Genomic DNA, 22,248 nt, shown 5'->3' with positions numbered 1-22,248 from the left:
TTCAAAAAGTCACTAACACAAAGTGAGTTAAGAACTGCTATAAAAAGCCATAGCTCAGTCTTACCTGTTGGTTTCTTTTTTTAAAGGAATAAGCTTAGAAGTCACACTGTGTGTGCACACAGAGAAGGGAGTAAAGTAACTAGCAGAGATACTGAGCTTGCCAGATTGCCAAGCCAAGCAGGCTTTTTCAAAGCTTTTCAGGGCTCCTAGTTAGGGGTCCTGGGAGACCTACATGCAATGAGCAGAACTATGTAGGGCAAAAACAGTGGGAGTAAGACTAACCTGCAACAAAATAGTGAATCACGTAGGAGAGTAGCTAGAAGAAGATGCATTTTTTGAACTTTACGCCAAGATGGAAAATCCCCAAGGACGGCAACAGAGTCAGAAAGAAAACAGAGTGAAGTCTCATTAATTGGAGAAAGGAAAAGACTCTGAGGCAAGACAGAGTATCCGAAAACTAAAGCATGCCATGATGTGGAAAACAGTGGCATATTTACAGTTTGGATTCTCAAACGCTAAACCCCTTTTCAAGCTGCAGGAAAAAATATATTTCTGAGTATGTAATTATATGTGTACAAAACAACAACAGAAATGATGATTTAGAAAAAACAAAATCTTTGCTTCAAAACACAACCCATTTAAGTCAGGAGCCATTCCTTTGAGATTCAAAATATTTTTCTGAATTTGTGAAAACCTCACACATTTACAAAGTAAAGACAGGAATTTCCATGCCAGACCAGATTAAAGGATCACCTCAACAAGTGCCACGTCCTTCAAAGCAGGCAGTCCCAGATCATCTCAGAAAAGGAAGAAGAAATTCAATCACAGTCAACTGGCCCAAAAAGAAAGTTTTCTTCTCAATTCCCTTGAAACAATGACTGGCTCAGATCTTAGAAGATAAAGAGTTCTCAAATTTTAGTGGATCATTATCAAGTTACTAAAGTCTTGGCTTAGATATGCCATGACACCAGCTTCCACAGTTTAGCGAGTTATCCTTCCGTCAGACACTAACAGAATAAAAAACATCTGGATAATATTATATTTACTGGGATCCCTTCTCCACTGAATCTGCCTTCACAGTTTTCTCTGCTTATAGAATATGAAACGGTACAAGAATAGATTAAATCTAGAACTGGCAGCTCTGATCTTTCCTAGCAATCCTAGTAACCACAGACAGAAATACCACCTTTTCCGCCCTTGTCTCCAAACCACACTTAGAAAGAAGGTGCGGCACCAGACAGGTTTTACTTCATGTTAACTGCATATCGAAGTGAAAACTAAATTCAAGCTCCCTAAAAAAACCCCATGAAGTAATCCTTAGGAACTCACTATGAATCTTAAAAAAAGACTCTCAAAAGTCTGTGGTTTATTTATTATAATCACATTTTACAAACTTTGTTTTAACAACAGGGAAAAGATCCCATTTTCAGGCTGAAAACAAGTACTTGTGCTGCTCTGGAATGTGCCATGTGTCTCATTAGAAAAACATATTTGTAACATCTGTATTCTGTGGCAGAAGGAACTCTTGGTTTCTAGACAGACAGAAAATAATTAAAACCAACTTAAATTGCATATAGTTGATGACAAGAGTCAGATAGATATACACGATAGTTTTAACTACAACAATATGGTCATAGTTATGTGGTCAAGGATGTGACTGACTTCCACCTGCCTCCCCCAGGCACACACAGCGCTGCCTGATCCCTGACGGGCACTGTGAGTAGCCACCTCAACAGAGGAAACGCGGAGGAATGGAAACCACTGATTGTGCTCCTTCCAACTCCTCGACGTCCTAAAACTCTCCATAAGCTGAAAACTACTGCAAACAATCCACAAGATGAACTGTTCTTGCATGACTCTGGACCTAACTGCAGTCATGACCTCAAGCAATACACAGCTGTATGTTTAAATCATTTGCACGATCAGATGCAACTATGAGGACTGACTTGCTGTTACATCTGCTGAATTAGATACAGAAAACAGCGTTTGCCAGTGACCTATGCATGTCAACTTTTACTGCCAGACTTGCAGAGGTCAGTTCTACAGATCTCCTCCAAAGGACCTCAGTCTCAAACCCTGTCTCTGAGCGGCCAAGAGCATCCTCGCATCATCACTGAGGCACAGGCTCTTCCCACCACAGAACAGTGGGTCTGGTCAGGGCACATTTTCACCAAATCTGTTAAGCCTCTCCCAGCTCTTATAAAAAGGCGACTGCCCTGGTTTGCAGAAAAAAAAAACCAAAACAACCTTCTAATTTTGTCTGTCATTTCTGCTTTTACAATTTAAGTTCCTGAAAGCCCAAATGTGCTTGTGCAGAGTTACAAGGCAGGTTAGAAACAACCTCAAACTTTCTGCTGTCCTTCAAAATCAACTCACATGGAAAATAAAAAAAAAATAATTGAGACCTTGTTTTAAATACTAGTATTATTATTATTTTTTTTTTATTAGCATCACTGGCTAACAGAAAACAAGAAAAAGCTGGCATGTTTTGTTGCCCCCTGAACCAACCTGACACATCGAAGCCTGGTGCCCAGGACCCACCCCCCAAGGAGGCTGACTGAGGAAACCTTGCCACGCGTGACAGTTCCTGCTGCAAACACTGGTGCATTTTGGAGCATACAAATGGCATTAAAGAAAGAGGCCTGTAACAGCATGCTGTGTGATAGGCAGAGATAAACACTGGCAGACAGCAAGAATGGGTTGTCTGCTATTCTTGGATTAGCCTTGATCCTGTGGGCAGAAAAACCAAGAGGTTAACTCTTACAGTTCAGCTATGCTGGCAAACTAAAAAAACCCCACTGCTATCTGCAAGCAGATTTTGCTGCGGTCAGTGCCGCTCTTCACCGTCCAGTGCTGAGGCTCCTCCTCCATCATTTTTTTGCCCATTATACCTAATTCCCAAAGCACTAGTAGGATTGAGATAACAGGCCTCTTAGTTATGACTTCAATCTGATTTGCCAGCATGCATATGTTAAAAAACATATGCTGGTTCTCAAGCCAAAACCAATCTGCCAGATTCAATCATAGAACTAATTTTCAGGGCCCAGTTGTAAAATCCTGAAGGCAAAGCATTGCCATGCTTATGAAAACTGCCTGGAGCTCCCGAGCTACAACTGTGTGAAGAAAGAGCCAGAAAGATAAATATTTTTGTGCAGTTCTGGAACACTGAAAACTGTTCAGTTAATTATAACTGCAAAAGTTTGTTCAGCTAAACAAAGGCAATCCTCACCAAAGCAAAGGGTTTTCACAAGAAACAGGGAAGTATCTCCTGTTTACCTTACAGCACAAGCCAAACTTACTATTTCAAAAGAGAAATTTTCAAACACAAAATAGTGCTATCTAGAGGCTAAACATTTCAAGCTTAAAAGATGATTCTTTCATTTTCAGGACTAAGAAAAAGCTGATGAAACTTCTGTTTTTCAAATGACTTGACTGGTGTTACACTGCTAGGCTGTGCCTCACTACCGTGAGTATAGCCTTCTTGTACTGTCAATCTCACCTGCTGCTGACGTCAGTATCTTCTTAATGAAAATCTAAGTAATCTCTTGGCATTTTGCATTCCTGGACTCTGAGAAGTTCCAGAAACTAATTTAGCATGAAAACATGAGGGACACACCAATACATGCAATGAAAATAACTGATTTTGGAGCTCTCTTAGGTGCAATAATGTCATGTGTGCACTAAAATCGGGTACCTACTCCACCCAATAGTGTAGCTATACAATCCAGGTTCTGGCTGCTGTTATTACAATCACAGAGGGTTTCACAAAACAGCTAAAATCTAAGGGTCCGTCTTCTTGAATAAAAGCCAGTCAAGCCCACAGGGTGCAGCATTTGGGAATGAACAGGCAGTAGTCTCTCTAAGACACTGCCAGGTAAGGCACATAAGATCTTCCGTTAATGAAAGATCAGAAGAAGTAGTAATGTCACTGTTATAAGATGCCGGTGTGGCATTTCTTTATCATTTTGCAAGAGACCATCCATTTGTCCTAATGGCAACCTGCTCAATGAACATATTTCACCTATATTTTCAAGAAGCTTCTGTTTTGTTCCTCAGTTCTTGTCTTAAAATACTGAAGAGTTGCTGTGCAGAAATGGAGAGTGGGTTCGGTTTCATCCAAAGATGTTTGGTACCAGTGGTGAATGAACAGGTTTCTGTTTTTAACCGGGAAGCATAATGCGTTATATGCTTGTATTTTGTCATAGACAATTAAATAAATAGAACCATGTAAACATACAGATATGAGAAATATAAGCAACTGAAGTGTCCCGAATTTAAAGAAAAAATCTGTTGTGATTAAGTCAGTCCTTCTATGTCAGACTAGAAATCCCCTCACTCCTCCATTTTGTCTTTAATATTGTGAAATCTCCCAAATTCAAACCTTTTTAATGCTTCTATCACCGTGATTTTTATGGTCACATCAATGAACCTAAACAGCACTACAAATGGCAGACATAATTGCTTAACTTTGCGGTTCTGATAGGTGGACTTAATTGGTCAAGCTCAAATTCTTTCAGTTTCCAAACATCCTAGAATTAGAGTATGCATGCATTAAATTTCAACATTTGGAGCTGTAGTACTTCTCAGCAGATTGCACAAATGCTGGCTATTAACTCTGCTTTCAGCACAGTTACTTAGAAATGCTACCACTGCTGCTAAACGGCCTCTTGCTTTCTGTTACAGTGTATGAACTTTCAGTGAATTTCAAATAATGATATTTCTTCAATACCTCAATATATATGTGCAGGAGATTTTTTCAGCAGGTAACAGCTTGGCTGAACCAAGAACAATGCAGACAGGACGCATATAAAGTTAAGCTAAGAAGATTTTGCCACCTTGGGTATTAGTAATTCCTGACACCTCTACCGAACTATAAAAACGATGCTGCTTTCTCTCAGGCAAAGATCTATAGATCTAAGGCCAGGGTTGTAAACTTCCTATTATAATGAATTTATGTGCTGCAGACAATAGCCGTAGCTGACAAAATATGATGACTTTGGCAGGTCTGGTCTCAAGTTTTTCAAACACTGTCAGCTCATGAAGCTAACTCAACTGCTCTCCCCGTTTCTCCAGAAAGACAATGTTATCCACATATGCATTGCAGAATCTAGCAGGTAACGTCAGCCATCCCTCAGAACACATGCATTTCTACACCAGAAGTAGGAGGAATCTCGACAAATGACAATCTCCATCTTACAAATGAGAGATGTAACAGCATTAACCTTCAAAACCTGACACCATCATGCATGCCGTTACCAATACTATTAGCACTACTAAGAGGCCAGCAGCATGGGCAGCTGCACAAGCAGCAACTTCCTACAAAGCAACTTGTCATACTACCAAAGTTTTATATCTCATGTACTCTGAACTACAAAGTTGCAGATTTTATGCTGAGTTTGCAAATGACTGAGTAAGACACCAGCGATGTTTGCCTATACCTGTGACATCTGCAGTACAGGCCAGGAGGTAGATGAAAAAACCCAGCTGTTATACAACTCTCCATATCAAGGCTATCTGTTACCCCATCTCTCTCCCTCTAAAAAGGTACACTTAAATAGCCTTATATTAACAGATTAGATAAACATTCTAATGATGGGGTGGGGGTGGTGGTAGTGGTAAGTGAATGCAGTTTTCTTATACATGGCTAAAACCTGTTTTTGCAACAGGTCCAACCTGCTTCATTTTGACCATTGCAGAGTGTGCAGCACTGTGGTTACTACAGGAACACGGAGGAATTCCAAGCTCCAGCTGCCCACTCAGCTAATGACTAGCATGACAAAAAAATATTTTTTGCTTCTAATAGCAAATTACAAGGATATTTTTCTTTTCAGCCCCATTGAAATTGTGCTGCCAGAAAGCAGATTAAAACCACAGAAGCATCAATGAATGACATGTTAAAAATGGCAGTTAAACATACATCAGCTCTAATGCCAAGCACAATGTGCACAATTACTCTTTTTCAGCTTGTTGAGAAAAATATTATTATTCAAAATCTTCATCCGCTCTACATTTCATTACCTGTTACTTGACTAAAACTTTCTATCAGCACCCAGTGCTCTGCATTTCAAACCAAAGAAGAGTAATCAATAAAATGTATACGAAACATGGGAAACAGATACCTTTCTTCCCAGAGTTTTTACCTCAAAGAAAACAGAAGGAGAAATTGTGTTTCAGAAGTAAACTAGTTTTCATTTGTCCTTCTTCACAGCAGGTACCTCTGAGCCCTGACTGTGTGAATAAAGCTGTACATAGCCAAAATGGTAACATATCACTGCACTGCGGCAGATGCCCTTTCTACAGGTACAGGCAGGTTAAGTGAGATTGGCCACTTACCCTTAAGTATACCGAGTGTCTCAAAACAGATTTTCACAGACTAAAAGAGGTTCCAAAATGAGTTAATTAAACTATCGTAACTTCTTGCATAAGGAGGAATGAGATACCCAGATGGAAAGTCATTTAAGGAACATATGTTTCTGTGATGTTCTAATACACCAACTCTTCAGAGATACTTCCCAAGAATTTGGCAGCCACAACAGGGAACTGAGCACTGACTACCTGGCACAGTGCAGTGCTGCACAGAGGTAACTCTTAATCACGCAGTCTGGATGCTGGAAGCAATATAATTACAAGATATGTTCTGAGCAGGTTATATTAGTCCTCTTATAATTTCATGCTAATGTGCTTCTATTTCTCTCAACTAGCTTAACTATCTTCTCCTAGTACTGCATCACAGACAACTCACCCTTTCCTACTGAAAAAAACTACCAATTCTGAAGCAGCCATCTCAGAAGAACCCCATGTTTCTCTGGAAGGACCTTTTGTATTTCTGAAGGAAGCCGAAGAAGTGAGGAATGGCTAAGTGAATTCCTTACAGTAGTAGAGTTTTCCAGCAAGCCTAGGAACAAAAACTTACAGCTTCTGCCTCCCCCCTCTATTCTCTAACCATCATGATACACTTTCTAATTCATGGAAGAAAGAACTTCAGATACAAATTCTTCAATGGAACTCAAGTTCCCAGTAGTTTGACTCCAGACTGAAACTATCCCTTTTAGCAGCATCACTCCAGATTTACACTGATAAGCAGTAGGAGCAAAACACAGCTCAGTCTCTTTCCTCTCTATGCAAACACGTTAGGCCAGCATGCATGGTATCAACAAAAGGTTGTTTAGCCCCAGAAGAATCCACGAACTAGAGCTGAATCAGCTCAGACATGTAACTCATTTGAATAGGATTTGTCTTGCAGAGCAGACATGCTTTTAAAACAGTCAGGTCAGCATTTACTGTAAAAAGCACGATGAAAACAGTACAGTTTAGCTCCGTAAGTGACCACCAGGTCACGGCAGTACATGCACTCGTATATATAGGACAAGAAAGCGCAAACTGCCAGGGTCTCCTTTAACAAAGAAACAAAGCAGAGACATACCAACCTAGGATTACCCCAGGGAAGGCTTAGTTTCTAATCTCCACAAGATCCATGAGAAAGAATGATTGTTGCTATTATCATGAATTATACCCAGAAACATTTACTCTTCAGAAGAGCTTAGCTCTTCACTCTCTGTTACAAAGATGTCAGGAACAGTAAGAGCAAAAACCCCAACAACCTGTCAGCCCTGGCTGCTGCACAGCAAAAGCTCACAATTCTTTCTTTCTTTAGTGTGGCCTTTGTTAAGGCACCACCTAACTCCTTCCTCAGGAAACAGGCAAGTTCTGCAAGTGAAGGTCTGTAATTTGGTCCAATAGGAAATAATATTAACTTCAACTGGAAACAACAATTGCTGAAAAAGAAGAAACTTGTTGGCTTGTTACCACCATCATTCTTTGCAATATGGTCAGAGCCTTTCATCCACAGTTACTGCTTTTTACTTGCATTAGTTACAAGAGCACTACACTGGTATCACGGTACTGTCTTTAAGGATCTACGCCTAGGAAAAACCAGAGACAGGCTCATATTAAATGATGGCAAACCAGCAAGGGTCGGGCAGAGAAATTTAGGCTCTCAGTCAGTCCTCTACTGTTTCAATGGGCAGTCACTGTCTGAAAGATGGAAAAAGCCAGGAGTCCTCATCTTACTCATTTCTGTGTTTCTATAATACCTCCTTAGTAACATGTGCTGTAACAGTTTTGTTTCAAGTTTCCCTGGATTATTTTTCCTTTGTTTTTGATGCTAGCTTGCTGCCTAGTCTTCTCATCATGAAACAGCAAACAATAAACAATACACAACACAGGGTGCCTACAGGCACTAAAGATTTCTGTTCGTGGCAGCCCTGAGAATCCAGGCAGCTAAGTTGCCAGGCTGTCATTTTCTTGCACCTTCTTTTTTATCTGAACAGATGGAAACTTAAGAGCAGAAGCCAAGAACTTAACATGGACATCTTTACACTAGTTACAGTAATTACTGTAGCTGTAGTTATAGTAATTGCAGCGTGGTAGCGCACACAGAATGGCTGTCATCTCTTCGTTGCTAAACAAGATCATCCATCTAGTTTTCAAACGTTTTTACTAATAGGGGACATTTGCCAGAAATGGCCTCGGTCAAAGACAGTTTTTCGGGGGTTTTCCAGCAAGCACTGAGGTCTACTGCGAAATGCCTATGAAAGCAGAAAATAGTGTTTTCCAAAAGAATGTTTTGCAACAAGACTGTCAAGCGCCTTATTACTTCTCTAAGTAGGTGGTAAGGATCAGCTATTGCCTGCTGTCTACCCGAACAGCCAGTTCTAAGAAGCGATGGATTGATACCTATCGATGATTTGGAAGGTACCAGGCTGACACATGTAAAACAACTTTAAGGGACAAATAATGTAATTAAGATCCACCAAAGCATAAGCATAAGCAGCTGAGGTTGAACGGCACTCCTGGAGATGGCTTAGTCCAAACCCCTTGCTCAAAATCAGTCAGCTAGAGCAGGCTGCCCAGGACCACAGGAAACTGGTAACCTTCCTGGTGACCCGTCCCCCCTGCGTCTGTGCCATCTGAGACTTCTCAGACCATCCTTAACTGTCGTCCATGGAAACCAGCACATAAGCAGTGGCAAGATTTCCAGACAGTGTAACAGCCTGGCTTTTGGCACATGGCTTCACACACAGCCATTAAGCATCAATTTTTGTTTCACTGTGTATGCTCTTTTTTTACCTGTAATGCTCTTTCCCTCTGTGCTAAGGCTGGCATAGAAAGGCCGTCACTTTATTCTCCATGAAGTCTGCATTGTGCTGTTCAATTTCATACACAGTGAGATTCATCTCCTTGCAATTTTGTAGATAATTTAAATAATCCATGTTTGTACCACACCCCTGCTCCAATACAGAAAGATCAGAAGATAGGGGCTACTTTGGAAACACTCCAATAACACTGCAAATTGCTTACAGCCAGTAATATGGAAGAAAGGCTAGTCTGTCACAGGTGTGAGATACCCAGAGTTAAAAAACAAAACTGAGCGGTGTTTGTTTATACAAACAACATAAAAGAGGGGGGAAAAAAAGATCTAATTCAGAGGAGACTGCATTGCCAGTCTCAGCAGTTACACTTGGATGAATTCGATCCTCAGGGTCTGCAATTAATTCCCTTCACTACTGCCAAGGTCATCCCTCACATTCCAATTCTGCAAGCTTTGAACTACAAAGAAATAAACAGTTAAAAACATTGTAAGACTTAAAAATACCTTAATAGACGATGCCTGGCAAAGGCAGGAATATTACCAAGAGCCCAAACATAACTACTATTGACTTAAACTTGACTTGGTCTTAATTCACTTCACCTATCCAATGCTGTGATGCCCACAGCATGTGTGGACACTTCATCCTGGATGTCTCTTCAGTCCTTCAGTCAGGATACCAGGAGCACATACGTAGCCCCACTAGCATGGGCTCTGACTGTTAAAAAGTGAGTAGTTTCTACATCTGGCTAGATGTTACTACCGTAACATGTGCTGAGATGTCACCATAAAGAGCAGGAAGGTCAAAGTTGCTCACTCCAAGCGTTAAAGCTATTGAGTCCTCCTGTTAAATGATGTATGCTCTCAATTTGCAAAACTGTGGAAGATACTCAATATATTGCAACTATTTACTATGGGCACAACAAATACATAATCCTGCCTAAGATCAGGAACAGCATCACCAATGAACAGTTAATTTTAGTCAATAGATACATGTTGATTTAGCTTATTGGCTTTTGAAACAGGGCCATTCACTCCATCTTCCTTATGAATGAGTATCTCAAAATCACAATTAAGTCTGACATTAACTGGTTAAAGTCTGAAACAAGCAAAAATACATGGTAACAGCTTCTCTCCTTAAGACTGGTGCAAGAAGCTGATCTTCTCTGTTTATAGCCTTCTCATTCTTCTAATAAATCTACCAAACTAATCTTTCATCAACAGCAAATAGCTTTTTTTTTTCTCTTTAAAACAAAGAGGGGCATGCTTTTACGTCCACTCTAAACACACAACACCATAATGGCACAGCTCAATGGAAGGCTTCTTTCTGTTTCCCTATATTTATTATCAGCATCAAAACAGCTATCCGGGGCAAAAAAAAAAAAAAAAGAAAAAAAAAAAGAAAATCAATGGGACTATTGCATGGGAGTGGGACTGGAATATGCTCACTGACACCTCTTTCTGTAATCACCCTGTTGACTTCAGGGATACTCTGAGTGGATTTAAGTACTGTTAAACATGAATGTATGATTACAGCATTATGCTTTCTCAAGGCAAATGCCTGAATCAGGGTCTACTTTTATTATTCCTACATACCTATTCTGACTGCTGAGGCAGCTATAGACAGAATAGAAAGATCAGAATTTCAGACAAGAGATCCCAGAACTTATTTTATTGCAGACTTTTTCAAAGACACAGCCCACTGGACTAAGTGTATCAAGTTCTGTTCCTGATGTGGCATGGTAACAATGGGATATGGCTATAAAATAGAAGAATTCAGACATAAATATATTAAATTTGAATTGGGAAAGACTAGGCCAAAGATAAATCTAAAAGACAGACAATGATGTAGTTATGGCACTTAATAAAATTCCATAAACCTGTGGTTAAAAAGAGTAGAGAGGAAAAAAAGACTCCTGACAGACCAGTGAGAGTCTGGAAACATCCATCTGGAGAAAAGATTTGTCCAGAAAAGCCTTAACCAGCTCTGAAAGCAGTGATACTTCTCAGTGATGTTGAGGATGCAGCTCAAGCAAACACAGGTCTCAGCAGCAGGCTCTGCAGGTTATTCCTGATTTTCCTTCCTTTTCTGCCAGTTGGATGCCCATGCACAAGACTTTCTGGAGACAACTCACATTAACAACTGGAATGTTAGTAATTTCTTTAATATGAATTGATTTTGTTGTATAAATTTGACCCATGTGACCAAATCACTCTGTTTCAAGTAATTTCAGAATGAACATTTAGTTGTGCAAGGCATTTTCTGAATACAGGGGAAGAAAGCAGCTAACCATGATGGAAAGAGCTGAAGGCTCTAATTATTTCTAATGATCCACCTAGAGATCCTCAAGTGAAAAGGCACTAAGTAAGATCAAAGTAATTCTTTCTCAAAACATGAAATTTAGAGTATGTGATGAGGAGGCAGTCTTCATTGGATGGCCACTAGGGGTTTAGAAATAGCTGTAGCACAGGGGCTCTTTATTTGCATCAACCACTGCAAGGCTCTTAGACAAACTGCACCAGAAGGCTCTTGAAAGCAGCACTGTAGGAAAGTAGATGCGCAAACTACTTGGAGATTATTTTTCTCTCAGTGGAAGTCAATGGAAGGTCTCTGAGGTATCTCAGGACAGACTTGATTTTACAAAGTATGAAAGATAAAATAAAGTCGTAAGGCCACTGCTCTATTCAGTCTGGTCTGAGCATGAGTATTTGAATCTAAGAGCGTAATAGGCCAAGAAGCAAACTTGATCACCATTGAATCCAAGGATGTTTAGACAGGATTTTGACACTAACAGGAAATATTAATTTAGAGCCCTCTCTGGTTTCCATGTTAGCCAGAGTAAATTTGGATTATACTCATAAGAAAAAATATCAAGTGCTCTAGCCACTGACAATTTAAATCAATAGCTCATATATTGGAAGAATATAGCATTTGAGCAAATAGCACTCAAAAATAGCATGAAAGGGCTACAATCTTTTCTTCTGGCAGCATCTGATATAGTTTTCATCCTTTCATAATAAATAACGTCTCAGAGCAGGCATTCCTGGAAGTACTCCACATAGAGAAAACCCAAGTAGATAGCTCAGCTCCCTCCTCCTCCTGCCCAGCTAATATGGCACAGGAGAGCAGGCACAAGACCATTTCTCCTGCTTGACCCTACTGAAAAATCAGGCTTGCACACTTATCCATGGGCCCTGGATCATGTGAGGTGACAGATGTAATAGGAGAACTCCTGTTGGAAGCAGAAAAATTTCAGGTCACTTTTAAACCTTGTAGAAAAAATCAGCCATGCATCCGAAAGCAGAGTAAGCAGCAGTCTTTCTGAAGGATTTCATGCGACGAGGAAGAAACTGAGCAAGCCCAAGTTTGTTTACCATCACATCACAAAACAGACTCCTCCAGAGAAGCAGCAAATCTGAAGCAAGCCTTCTAGACTCCTGCACATGGAAAACAGGATGAAGCTTTCTCTTTTCTTACGAGGTGGCCCCTGTGTGATCGTAGTTGGCTTCTTGCAGTGTCCACAACTTTTCCAGATGAAGAGCTGTGAATTTCCATCAAATTGGCAAGCCCCAAATTTTACTATTGGCAGCTGACAAATCCTACATCAGCTCTGGAACTTCCCTAGTGTTTTACTGGATTTTCACTGACAGAGTCAGATGGGTACAGTCTGTGTGCTTCTGCTGATGTAAATTCTTTTATACTCACTGACGCTTGGAATAAAATAATGCACCAGCAAACTCCGACAACATGTAAAACTTGGCACATCTGCAACATGGACAGCTCAGAAAGGTCTGATTTGGCCGGATCCATGGGCACTGGTGGACAAGCCCAGAACTGCTTTTAGAATGTTCTAAAGACCAACAGTATCAACAACAGTCAAACATAATTTATCATTTTTTAAATAGGGCAGCTGGAAGAGGAAGAAGCTCAGCCTACCAAAGATGGATAATCAGCTACACAAGGAAGCAAGATCCAACCTTTCTGCCTGTTCATAGATATTAGATCATGCTACCTTTCCTACAGTAAATGCTGTATGCACATGAGAACCAAAAAGACTTACGACAAGGGCAGTCAATGGTGTCTTATTCCTAGCTCTAAAGTTGGATGGACCACTATCCTGGCCAAGTCAACTAAACTAAGGTAGACTAGTCCACCCAGCTGTAAAATAATATTGACCTTGATTTGTGCTCTATGGGGAGAAGACAAATACTCCTTAACGTAAGTATCACCAAGAGAGCTTTCTTGCCTTGACACACCATTAAAAATGAGACAAAAGCTTTATATCCCACTTGGGAAAAAGTGAAGAAGGGAGAAAGAGACTTCATTTACCTCTGGATGGCCCTTCTCAAGTCACAGCATCGCAAACAATCCCAGCAAACATGCTCTGCTGCTCTGGGACATGATCTCACATTGTGGAGTGCTCCCAAGCTCAGCCAGCCTGACATAAGCAATGGGAAAAAACCCAGAGCAGAAACAGAGCAGAGAGGGAGTGCCACGCGTCTGCTCACTCTTCATTGTCCAAAAACGCATTGTCTGACCTCTGACACAACACAGACTATGATCTCTGAGAAACTCAAAAAAATCTTATTGCACAGCAGAGACACTTCTTTGCAGCAACAAAGACAGATGTACTCTCTGATGACACCAAAAAGCTCCTAGCCTTCAGGCAGTCAGGTGTATCATTATAGAGGCAATCAACTTGTTCTCCCCTCAGGGTCTAATTTGTTTGCCAAAGTATTGCACAAGTGACGCTCTGTATTTGGAAAACACTTCCTTAGGTGGCCTATTTGACACCAAATAGCAGATGGTTTACTGTCCGTGCAGCAAATAAGGCCATTTCTGGGTTCCAAGTGTGTCATGGCTCGGTCATACAGTAAGCAGCTGCATTAATTGTGGAAATGTTTAAAATGTTTTGCTTAAGATACCCAAGTGCTTTCTCTCTAATTCTGCCTCCTCTCCTCCTGCTTCAATGCTTTCACCTGGAGGAAAGTATCAGAACCAGATATAACCAACACAGAAAATTCCCAGAATTTCAGTCTGTTGGTATCCCAAATGATTCACACACTGGAGGCCAAATCAGAAAGCTCCTCTATCTGCCAAGCTCCAGAGACAACTACATCAACCCATTCCTGCAGGATTCTACAGCTTACCCACCTCAGCTCTTTAGTTGTTAAGGTGTTTGGCATGGATAACACACACAGTTTATGACAGTTTAAACTGGCTCTGTTCATTGGGGTGTCCTGCATACCTAACTGCAAGTGTGTACGTTTTCATACCTTATACACTTCGCTGCGGGATATGTTCAGAAGCTCAGCTAAGGTTTTAAAAGCCCTTTATAGCATATGAAACCCTCAATTAGGCATTGTTTCAGAACCTGAATTCTGTGTTTGGCTTCATGTTGAAGCAAAGTACAATAAAGACCTTTCAGATCCTACAGTGTTAGGATTTTCTTAGCACTCCACATCGCAGTGTGACACACAAAGCTCACAGACAACAGAAAGCTAAGCAGGACAGAGAGTAGGTTGTCAGCTCTTGAGATGTACTGAACAACTACAGTTCCTTCAACTGAATCAATATAGCTCACAGATCTTCCCAAGATCAGGTTTTACCAAGCCTGCAGCTCTAACAGCCATCCCTCTCTCTGCGACATTTCGAATCAGTATTCAATGCCAATTGATTTATACAGGAGCCTAGGAACTGAAGCACCAGCAAATGCAGAATAGGTCAGCATTACTGTCCTTGTTTGTGACTGAGACTTTTTTCAGTAGAAAACAAACTGCGATTGCAATGCACATAACAAGTATATTGCAGAGAGAGAGCATAAAGGCACAAAAGAGCAACACAGAGTTTGCAGCTGATTTAGCACAGCTCAGGAAAGAATAAAAGAAATGGGCTGCTCAGCCTTGCCAAGTCACATTAGGTGAATCAGTGCCCTCACCTATCATGCCACAAGTCTGGCATCTCACACACAGCCTCAACCATCTCCCCTCTGAAGCCACGAAAGAGTAAACTACCTTCTGTATAAAGTGCTGATAGCCATATTTATCCCACTGGCTATGCTAAATAATGTGCCCAGCGGTCAACACAGTAAGACACATAAAAATACATCTTGGAGCAAATGAAAGGCAGGGTTGGATGTTAATTTCTAGCACACTGGGCAGGACTATCTTCATTTCCAGGTTTCACAAACTTTTCAAAGCCAATTGTTTAACCTAACAGTCCTCAGGTTCAGGGTTTTTTCCCCTAATGTCAGTTTTTGCTCCATTTTAATATATCCTCTTTAGTTTCCTTTACAGCTAAGTACTGGTCAGAAAAAAGTGGCAGAAATTTCCCTTACACCAGCTGTTATAGGATCTAGTGTGGATTTTAAAACAGAATAGAGTTGCAGCCTGCATTCCAAAAGAACTCCAGTGAACCATGTGAATAGCATTGTTTGGGAGCAATTGGAGAGATAACTGCACTCCTGATTTCACTCATTTATTATCTTCAGTGTACAAAACAAGTAGCTGCAGTAACATCATCTACTGACAGTACTGAAAAGAATGCAACAAAAAATAGAAAGCTTAATCTACATTTCTGATACAAGCTGTTTAGCAGCTTCAGCTGTACAACTGTGGGAACTAATGGTACAAAGTCACAGAATCTGGCCTCACGAAAACTTGTTTTTTTCACAGTGTGCAAACACAAAGTGCAAAATAAACAACTTTGCACTAGGTATGGTATTTGATTAAGATTAGTGAGCCCAAAAACCAGAGCTACCAATGGGCTCAGAGTTGTGCAGCCATGCCTCTTTGCTTTCCTATTAATTCAACTTCACTTAAGTCCTCTTGGTTCTTCATATGTGAACATCAATTCCCTCTCCCTGATGCTGGAGTTCTACTCACAGATTGTTCTTTTTGAAAGGATTTTGGGGGATCAGACAAACAGAAAGACAAACTTCTTTACTTTTTAAAATATTTGTGCTCCTGCCAGACTGAGACCTCAAAGAGGTTGGTCCAGTGCAACCTACAATGAAGTACAGAAAGATGATTCAAGAGAATGAAAACAAATGACTGGTGGAGGTAGCTACACACAAATTATTATGGCCAAACAGGCAGTTTAAGACCAACAACTTTATATTTTCCTCCTTATTTGAAGTTTCCCTTAACCTAAAGTAACTTACCAAGACTGAAATTATAGAGATGCCTTCTATGCAGTATGTTTTTCTGCACCCTGGCCTGAAAATTCAGAGCTTTTAAAGGGGACAGTTCAATCTACTATTATTCTCAAGAGGTCTTCTCACTCCTGACTAGCCAGGCTCTGGCCATGAAGCCACTAGCCACATGTGGTTCCAGTGGTGGTCAACACAGCTACAATAAACCTCTAAGGCTGCTGAAGTCATCTGGCAGGCTTGGCGCAGGCCAACGTAGGTCTGCATGAGATGGGGCTGACTTGCAGCATCAGAAATGCATGGACAGAAGACAGTGCAGTCTGAAAGCAATTAGAAAGCATCTCAATTAAAAAAAAACCCAACAGGCTATCCAGCATGGAGCAGAGGAAAAAGCACCATAATCCCCACATGTGCAGAAAAAAACAGGGAAAAGAGAGAATGGCTAACTTTCGTAGGATTTTAGAATGAGTTTTATTTGTATGCTACTGTGATTTCATATTGATTTTAGAAGCTGGGCTGAGTACAGTAAAGCCCAAGGTGGGAAGAAGAAACCAGGTTATTTACAAAGCTGCAGAGATGTTCTTTTTTCCCTGCTCACCTGCCTGACAAGCACCTTGGGTTTTTGTTTTGTGCATGCGGCCTCCCTCTCAGGATTCAACACCTCACTACTCTAGGAAACTTCCCAACCACAGGCTGCTTTTTGGAAGGGCCAGGATAGAGCCATCAGCCCGGTGTCCAGCAGGGTAAAAGACATCCAAAAAGTAGCACAAATACTGAACAGAGTTAATCAGAAGCCAGAATTTCCCATTCAGGTAAGATTTCTGAAATAAATACAAAATTGGATATGCATTATGAACTGGGCAAACCTAACAATTCCAGAGGGGCTTGGGTCTCCCCGCAGGATGCAACTGCAAGGCAGCCAGCACTCAGTCTGCCTATGAGCTAAGGAGCTGGAGAGCAAGAGCTGCCTGACCTGTCAAGGAACTCAACCTGTGGCCAGTGCTCTGAGGGCTCCTCAGCTCTCGGCTGCCACCAGCCTGCCAGGCAGACTGCCAAGGAGCTGGGCAGGAAGGAAACCAGTGAGGTTTCTAACAGAAAAAACATTCCGCTGGAAAATTTCTGACCACTCTAATAATGGGCCTACTTTCAGAGTCAGTTATGGTGCTGGCAGAAGGTAGGAAGATCCACTGCATTTTCTGTTTAGTTATTGGCTTCCTATATACATTTCTTTCTATACCAAACATGCAGCATCAACTGAAGTAATCCTTACGAAGGATGTTCATAAAACCCTTCAAACCTCTCCACAGCAAACGACATTGCTTTTCCCGAGAATGATGACAATTGTTAACTGGCAGTGGTAACATTTTCTTTGGTAAGGTCATTACTGCTTTAGGCAACCACATGTACTTTTGGCAGCATCTCTAGACAAGCCTTGTTGGCAGCATACAGTATATGCCTGCCTCGCTCGGAAAGATTGCATGAAAAAACAGCTCACTTTCCAATTCCAATTCCAAGGCTTTGCAAACTTGGCAAGGCTGACAACATAATCTGGCCTGACTGCAGGAATAACTGATGCCTGATAGGTTGCATCCCACAGAGCTGCCTGAGCTGCCCATGCACACGCAGCTACTCTGCAAGAGACCTTCTCAGCCTAACTCTTGGACTACTAACAGTTGATGGACCTACATACCGTTCATTGTTCAGGGTCATTCTTGGAGGATCAAGGTTGGGGTTCTCCATGGACTCCATTTGAGGACAGCGTAGGAAGTAGTAGAGGGTGTGGAGAGCATCAGGGGACCAGGAGATGGGCTGCTGCTGCCGGGTTTGCCGAATGGGGCTCATGCCTGGGCGGATGGTATTCAAGCACTGCATGTGGTGCATTGCTCGTGATACCAAATCACCTGCACAAAGAGAAAGAATGCAAAATCATCTTTACTATTCATCTACAGTCCTCTTAAGTACACTTTTTGAACTAAATAAAATCTCTTACAGTTAGGAGAAGTGTCTTTTGTGTGCACATACCCTTTTTCATCCACAAAGGCATAAGCTGCCTGCAAGCCACCACTCCGCAAGTTGTTGTATGGGAAATTTAACTTTCTTTCAAATGACAAGCTATTAGTTAGAAAACAGAATGAAATTTCTCTCAGTCCCCATACATTCAGAACAACAGCTGTACAGTGATTTTTCCGTCCTGTTTTATTGTTGGTTTTCTCCTCTTTACAACCACATTATTTGAGTTTCTTGTCTGCCTACAAAAACTATTGATGTTGTAAAAAGTCTACTGCCCAATCTGGGAGCACAGCTTTCACAAGGCAAAGCCAGTGGCACCAGTACAAATACTTTACTCTCATGGCCAGCATCACCATTTTATGTTATGAGATTGCTCCCATTTCTTTCAGCTGGGTTATGACATTCTACCCTCTTACCCAGGAATTTGTGACAAATTAGTGACATTATATTCAATACAGAAATCCCTTCTTTCAGGGGCCTGCTTCTCTCATTCGTACTCTAGCTGCAGGTTTCTCTGAAATAACGAGACCTGACTCTCATATTAAAAAGCCAATCTTTATCATGCTAACTGTCACAAGCTGTGCCAGAAATTTGCCCCTGAGCCTTGTAGGAAGTTCAATCCAGGTGCTTTCTAGGCTGCTCAGTCCTCTTGTTCTTTGAACTTGAGTCAACCTGCCTGTGTGTAAGAGTACTGGTAGGCCTGAGGAGGCCTGGAAGAAGGTGACCTGTATTACAGTGTCTACTCAGAAAGGATTTTAAGATTGCAGATTTTTAAAAAGTTCACAGGGCAATGACCCCCAGACAACAGCTATGCAGTCACATAATGCTGGTCTTTCTGTAATAAGCTTACTTTGGGCACACCCTGTTTACTCTCCTTTTATTGTGGTGCACTGCAAACTCTCAAGAGCTTTGCAATAAAGGCTTCAAACATTACATCTTTGAGTAGTGTGACTACCAGACCAGCGAGCTGAATGATTACTATAGATTACTATACATAGCCAGGCTCTATTTTTTCCTTGGGAGAATCCTCTGCCGCTTTATGTTTTACAGTATTCTCAAACTCTCACAGGAAACGTTCCTCTATTGTGTCCTAGAGTTACAATACTGGGAAAGGATGGAACTGAAATAGTCACCCCATCGCAAAGCTGGTTCCTGAGAAAGCGCCCTGAACTTAACCATGCCACATATGAATTTGTCACTCCTCCCTCTGAAATTTTTAGGAAGTTATTATTTGTTCAGTTATATCCAAGAGCAATACACTGAGCTTGCCAGCCAACCTCCAGCTGAACCCCTGGGGTTCTAGTATTACCAGGTTAGGGAACCACCCCGCCAAAGCTACTGTATCTCTAAACATGGCAACGTTATTAGTGGTTCAGATCAATAGAGTATTAAAAATCCCAGTTTGCACTGTAAAGCTGTGCCACTCATTTGTTGCATAGTACATTCAGCTTAAGGACCCACTTTAGAATGGAAAAACCTTCTAACATCTCTGCCTTTCCACTTCAGTAGCTCCTGACTCTCCAGGAATTAAACATTTTACGAGAATATCATGAATCCTCTAGTGTTGGTACTAACACAGAAGTCTGCACAATTATAGCAGAAATGCATCTGGAATTCAAATTTTCAGCTCAGAATAACGTTCCTTCTCCTTTGCACACTCACTCACTCTATTTTTCTGGCAATGTGCAGCAACATTTAAAAAAAAAAAAAAAAAAAAAAGAAGGTAGGCAACTGTATCAGGAGATCTATTCACTAGATGTAATGACCAAGTTGGCCAAAGCAGGGACAGGGGAAGAGAGAGAGGAAGCTGTATTCAATCTTAGGCCCATGCTACAAATGTTCTCTTGTGTTCCAGGATAAATAGAGGTGTGTTAAAGGAATGTGAAAACCTCAAATTAAGGCAGGTTGCAAAATAAACGGTGAAACCCACAAACTCCTTACTGGCCCTAACATTCATTAGCATTCAGATGGTGGAGACTAAGAAAGTGATGCCAGCAAAAATGTTGCAAGGGAAAAGTAGACTGGGAAAACACAAATAATTTTTGTTTACTTTAAGGGGGCTTTGTGAGTTGTCTAGGAATGGAACGTTTTGTTTGGTTAGCATTAAAAAAGAAGGTTTTGAACAAGTTTTTGTTACCCAAGTGCTCTCAGATTTTTTTCCTCCACTTTTTGTTTTTCAAGTAACCAAAAAGCTTTTCCTTGAATATCCTGCACCCTTGACATTTCCACTCCACAAACACCAACAAAGAGAACCTTCTTTGCCGTCTGAGGGAGGTGCCACTGCTGTGTTCCACAAATGTACAAGAAAGCCTCCAGAGGCATCTAGGCAAAAGCATCCATCTTCTGTTGGCACTAACACCACTAACTACCCAGATGCTAGAAAAGCCACATCTTCTGCATCTCCAAAGTGAATCAAATATAAAGCAGTCTAACGAAACAACCTAATTTTCATAAACCGCACCACGAGACAATTAAATTTTATGCAACGTTAGCCAAATACTGCTCACACTGTCAACAACGGCAACACTCCCACTGACCTCAATAGTGGATGGACTGGCTCTCCTGCTTCACTGAAAGAAACCCGTGTTCGATTACATCCAAAACTTACTTAGTTCAGAGATGCTTCCAACGCAAGTTGCCAACAGAGACTGCTCTAAAGTTCGGAGTTCCAGCTGGGCATAAGCATCAGCCCGTCCATCGCTGCACACAGAGCCATCGTTGTATGGGCTAAAGTAGGCAGGCAGAGACAGCACACCTGGGGATGAGAGCAAACAGTCGTGTTACAAGTGAAGTTACAGGAGTGGAAAAACACATCTTTCTACCGATAGGCACCACAGGGAACTTGAACACGTTTGCACCTTTCTTGGGGGACTTAAGGTCTTCTGAACAGTTCAAATAAAAATCAAACTGTGCTGTAAATACCATTGGAGCGGCTGAAACAGTGAAACTAGGCTCTAGGGAGTAAGGCTGGATGTTTCTACAGCCTTCAAAAACTAGAAACAAATTGCAGTTGAGATAAAACTACATGAAAAGCTTTAGTGAAGTCTCTACTATTGTTTATACAACAACTCGGCTGTGCACACACAGCTTGCTTTTGAACAGCTGTATGCAGATCGCTAGATATAAAGGCCTGATTTTCAGAGGTGTGGGAGATAACCTCGAGTCCATCTAAGGTAAATGGCAGCTGTAATCTTTTCAACTCTGAAAACAAAACCACAAGCTATGCCAGTTCTTTGAACCTGCATGCAGTTTCAAGTGTGCAGACTGTGGTTTCTACCTGTGTGAACCTTTGGATGTGCCAAACTACGCCCATGAGTTTTGAGGTTGACTGTGTTTTCATGTCTATAAATGACCCCTCTATGAAAGCGACTGATTAGAAATATAATTAATTGCACACATGCATTTACCACACACACACTCCTTCCATTTTATCTTCTTGCACACATGAGCATTAATGCACAGTAACTGAACAACAGATTTGCAAGCAGTTTTGTGTAGTTGTTATTGGGACCCCATCCCACTTTGCACATATTCCTACAACTCATTTGCACTGTTGGCAAATTAAGAGACCATTTGGGTGAATTGGCTGAGAATACTATAAAAAAATTGACATACAGTTTCATATTAAGATGCAGGCAGTCTCTAAAAGGGGCATTCACCTCACCCCAATCATCTTTTTCACTTGTTATCTTTGGCCAAGCGGGGCAGATCTGCAGCCACAATGCAAGTCAGTGCAACACAGAAATCTAAAAACACCCCAAAAACCTGCCTCCCCTGTTTTCTTCCCACAAATCCAGTAGTTAAATAGTTTCTCATCAAATTAGTGAGCTGAATTTTGTTGCCCTTCGTCCATATGGTTGTTCTGTGTGGCACAGAGGGAAGGGAGGGAGTGTGACTTCTAGAACTGATGCAAGGTAGGGAGCATGGGTGCGTGACTGG

General features: G+C 41.2%; 1 protein-coding gene across 6 annotated transcripts in view; it reads right to left on the bottom strand.

Moving 5' to 3' along the window:
* ABTB2 (ankyrin repeat and BTB domain containing 2) overlaps positions 1-22,248 on the bottom strand; it is a 155,817-nt gene that overhangs the window by 29,427 nt on the left and 104,142 nt on the right. For all 6 annotated transcript variants that reach the window (XM_055721552.1, XM_055721554.1, XM_055721551.1 and 3 more), the window contains 2 exons: positions 20,918-21,064; positions 17,990-18,200 (listed from right to left, as the gene is read on the bottom strand). In XM_055721552.1, coding sequence (XP_055577527.1) covers positions 17,990-18,200; positions 20,918-21,064 — 358 coding nt within the window. The remainder of the gene's footprint in view (positions 1-17,989; positions 18,201-20,917; positions 21,065-22,248) is intronic.

The sequence above is a fragment of the Falco cherrug genome, chromosome 10, assembly GCF_023634085.1.
Source record: "Falco cherrug isolate bFalChe1 chromosome 10, bFalChe1.pri, whole genome shotgun sequence".
NCBI classification, from domain to species: Eukaryota; Metazoa; Chordata; class Aves; order Falconiformes; family Falconidae; genus Falco; species Falco cherrug.
The sequence above is the reverse complement of the archived record's forward strand: the minus strand, read 5'-3'. Positions and strand labels throughout refer to the sequence as shown.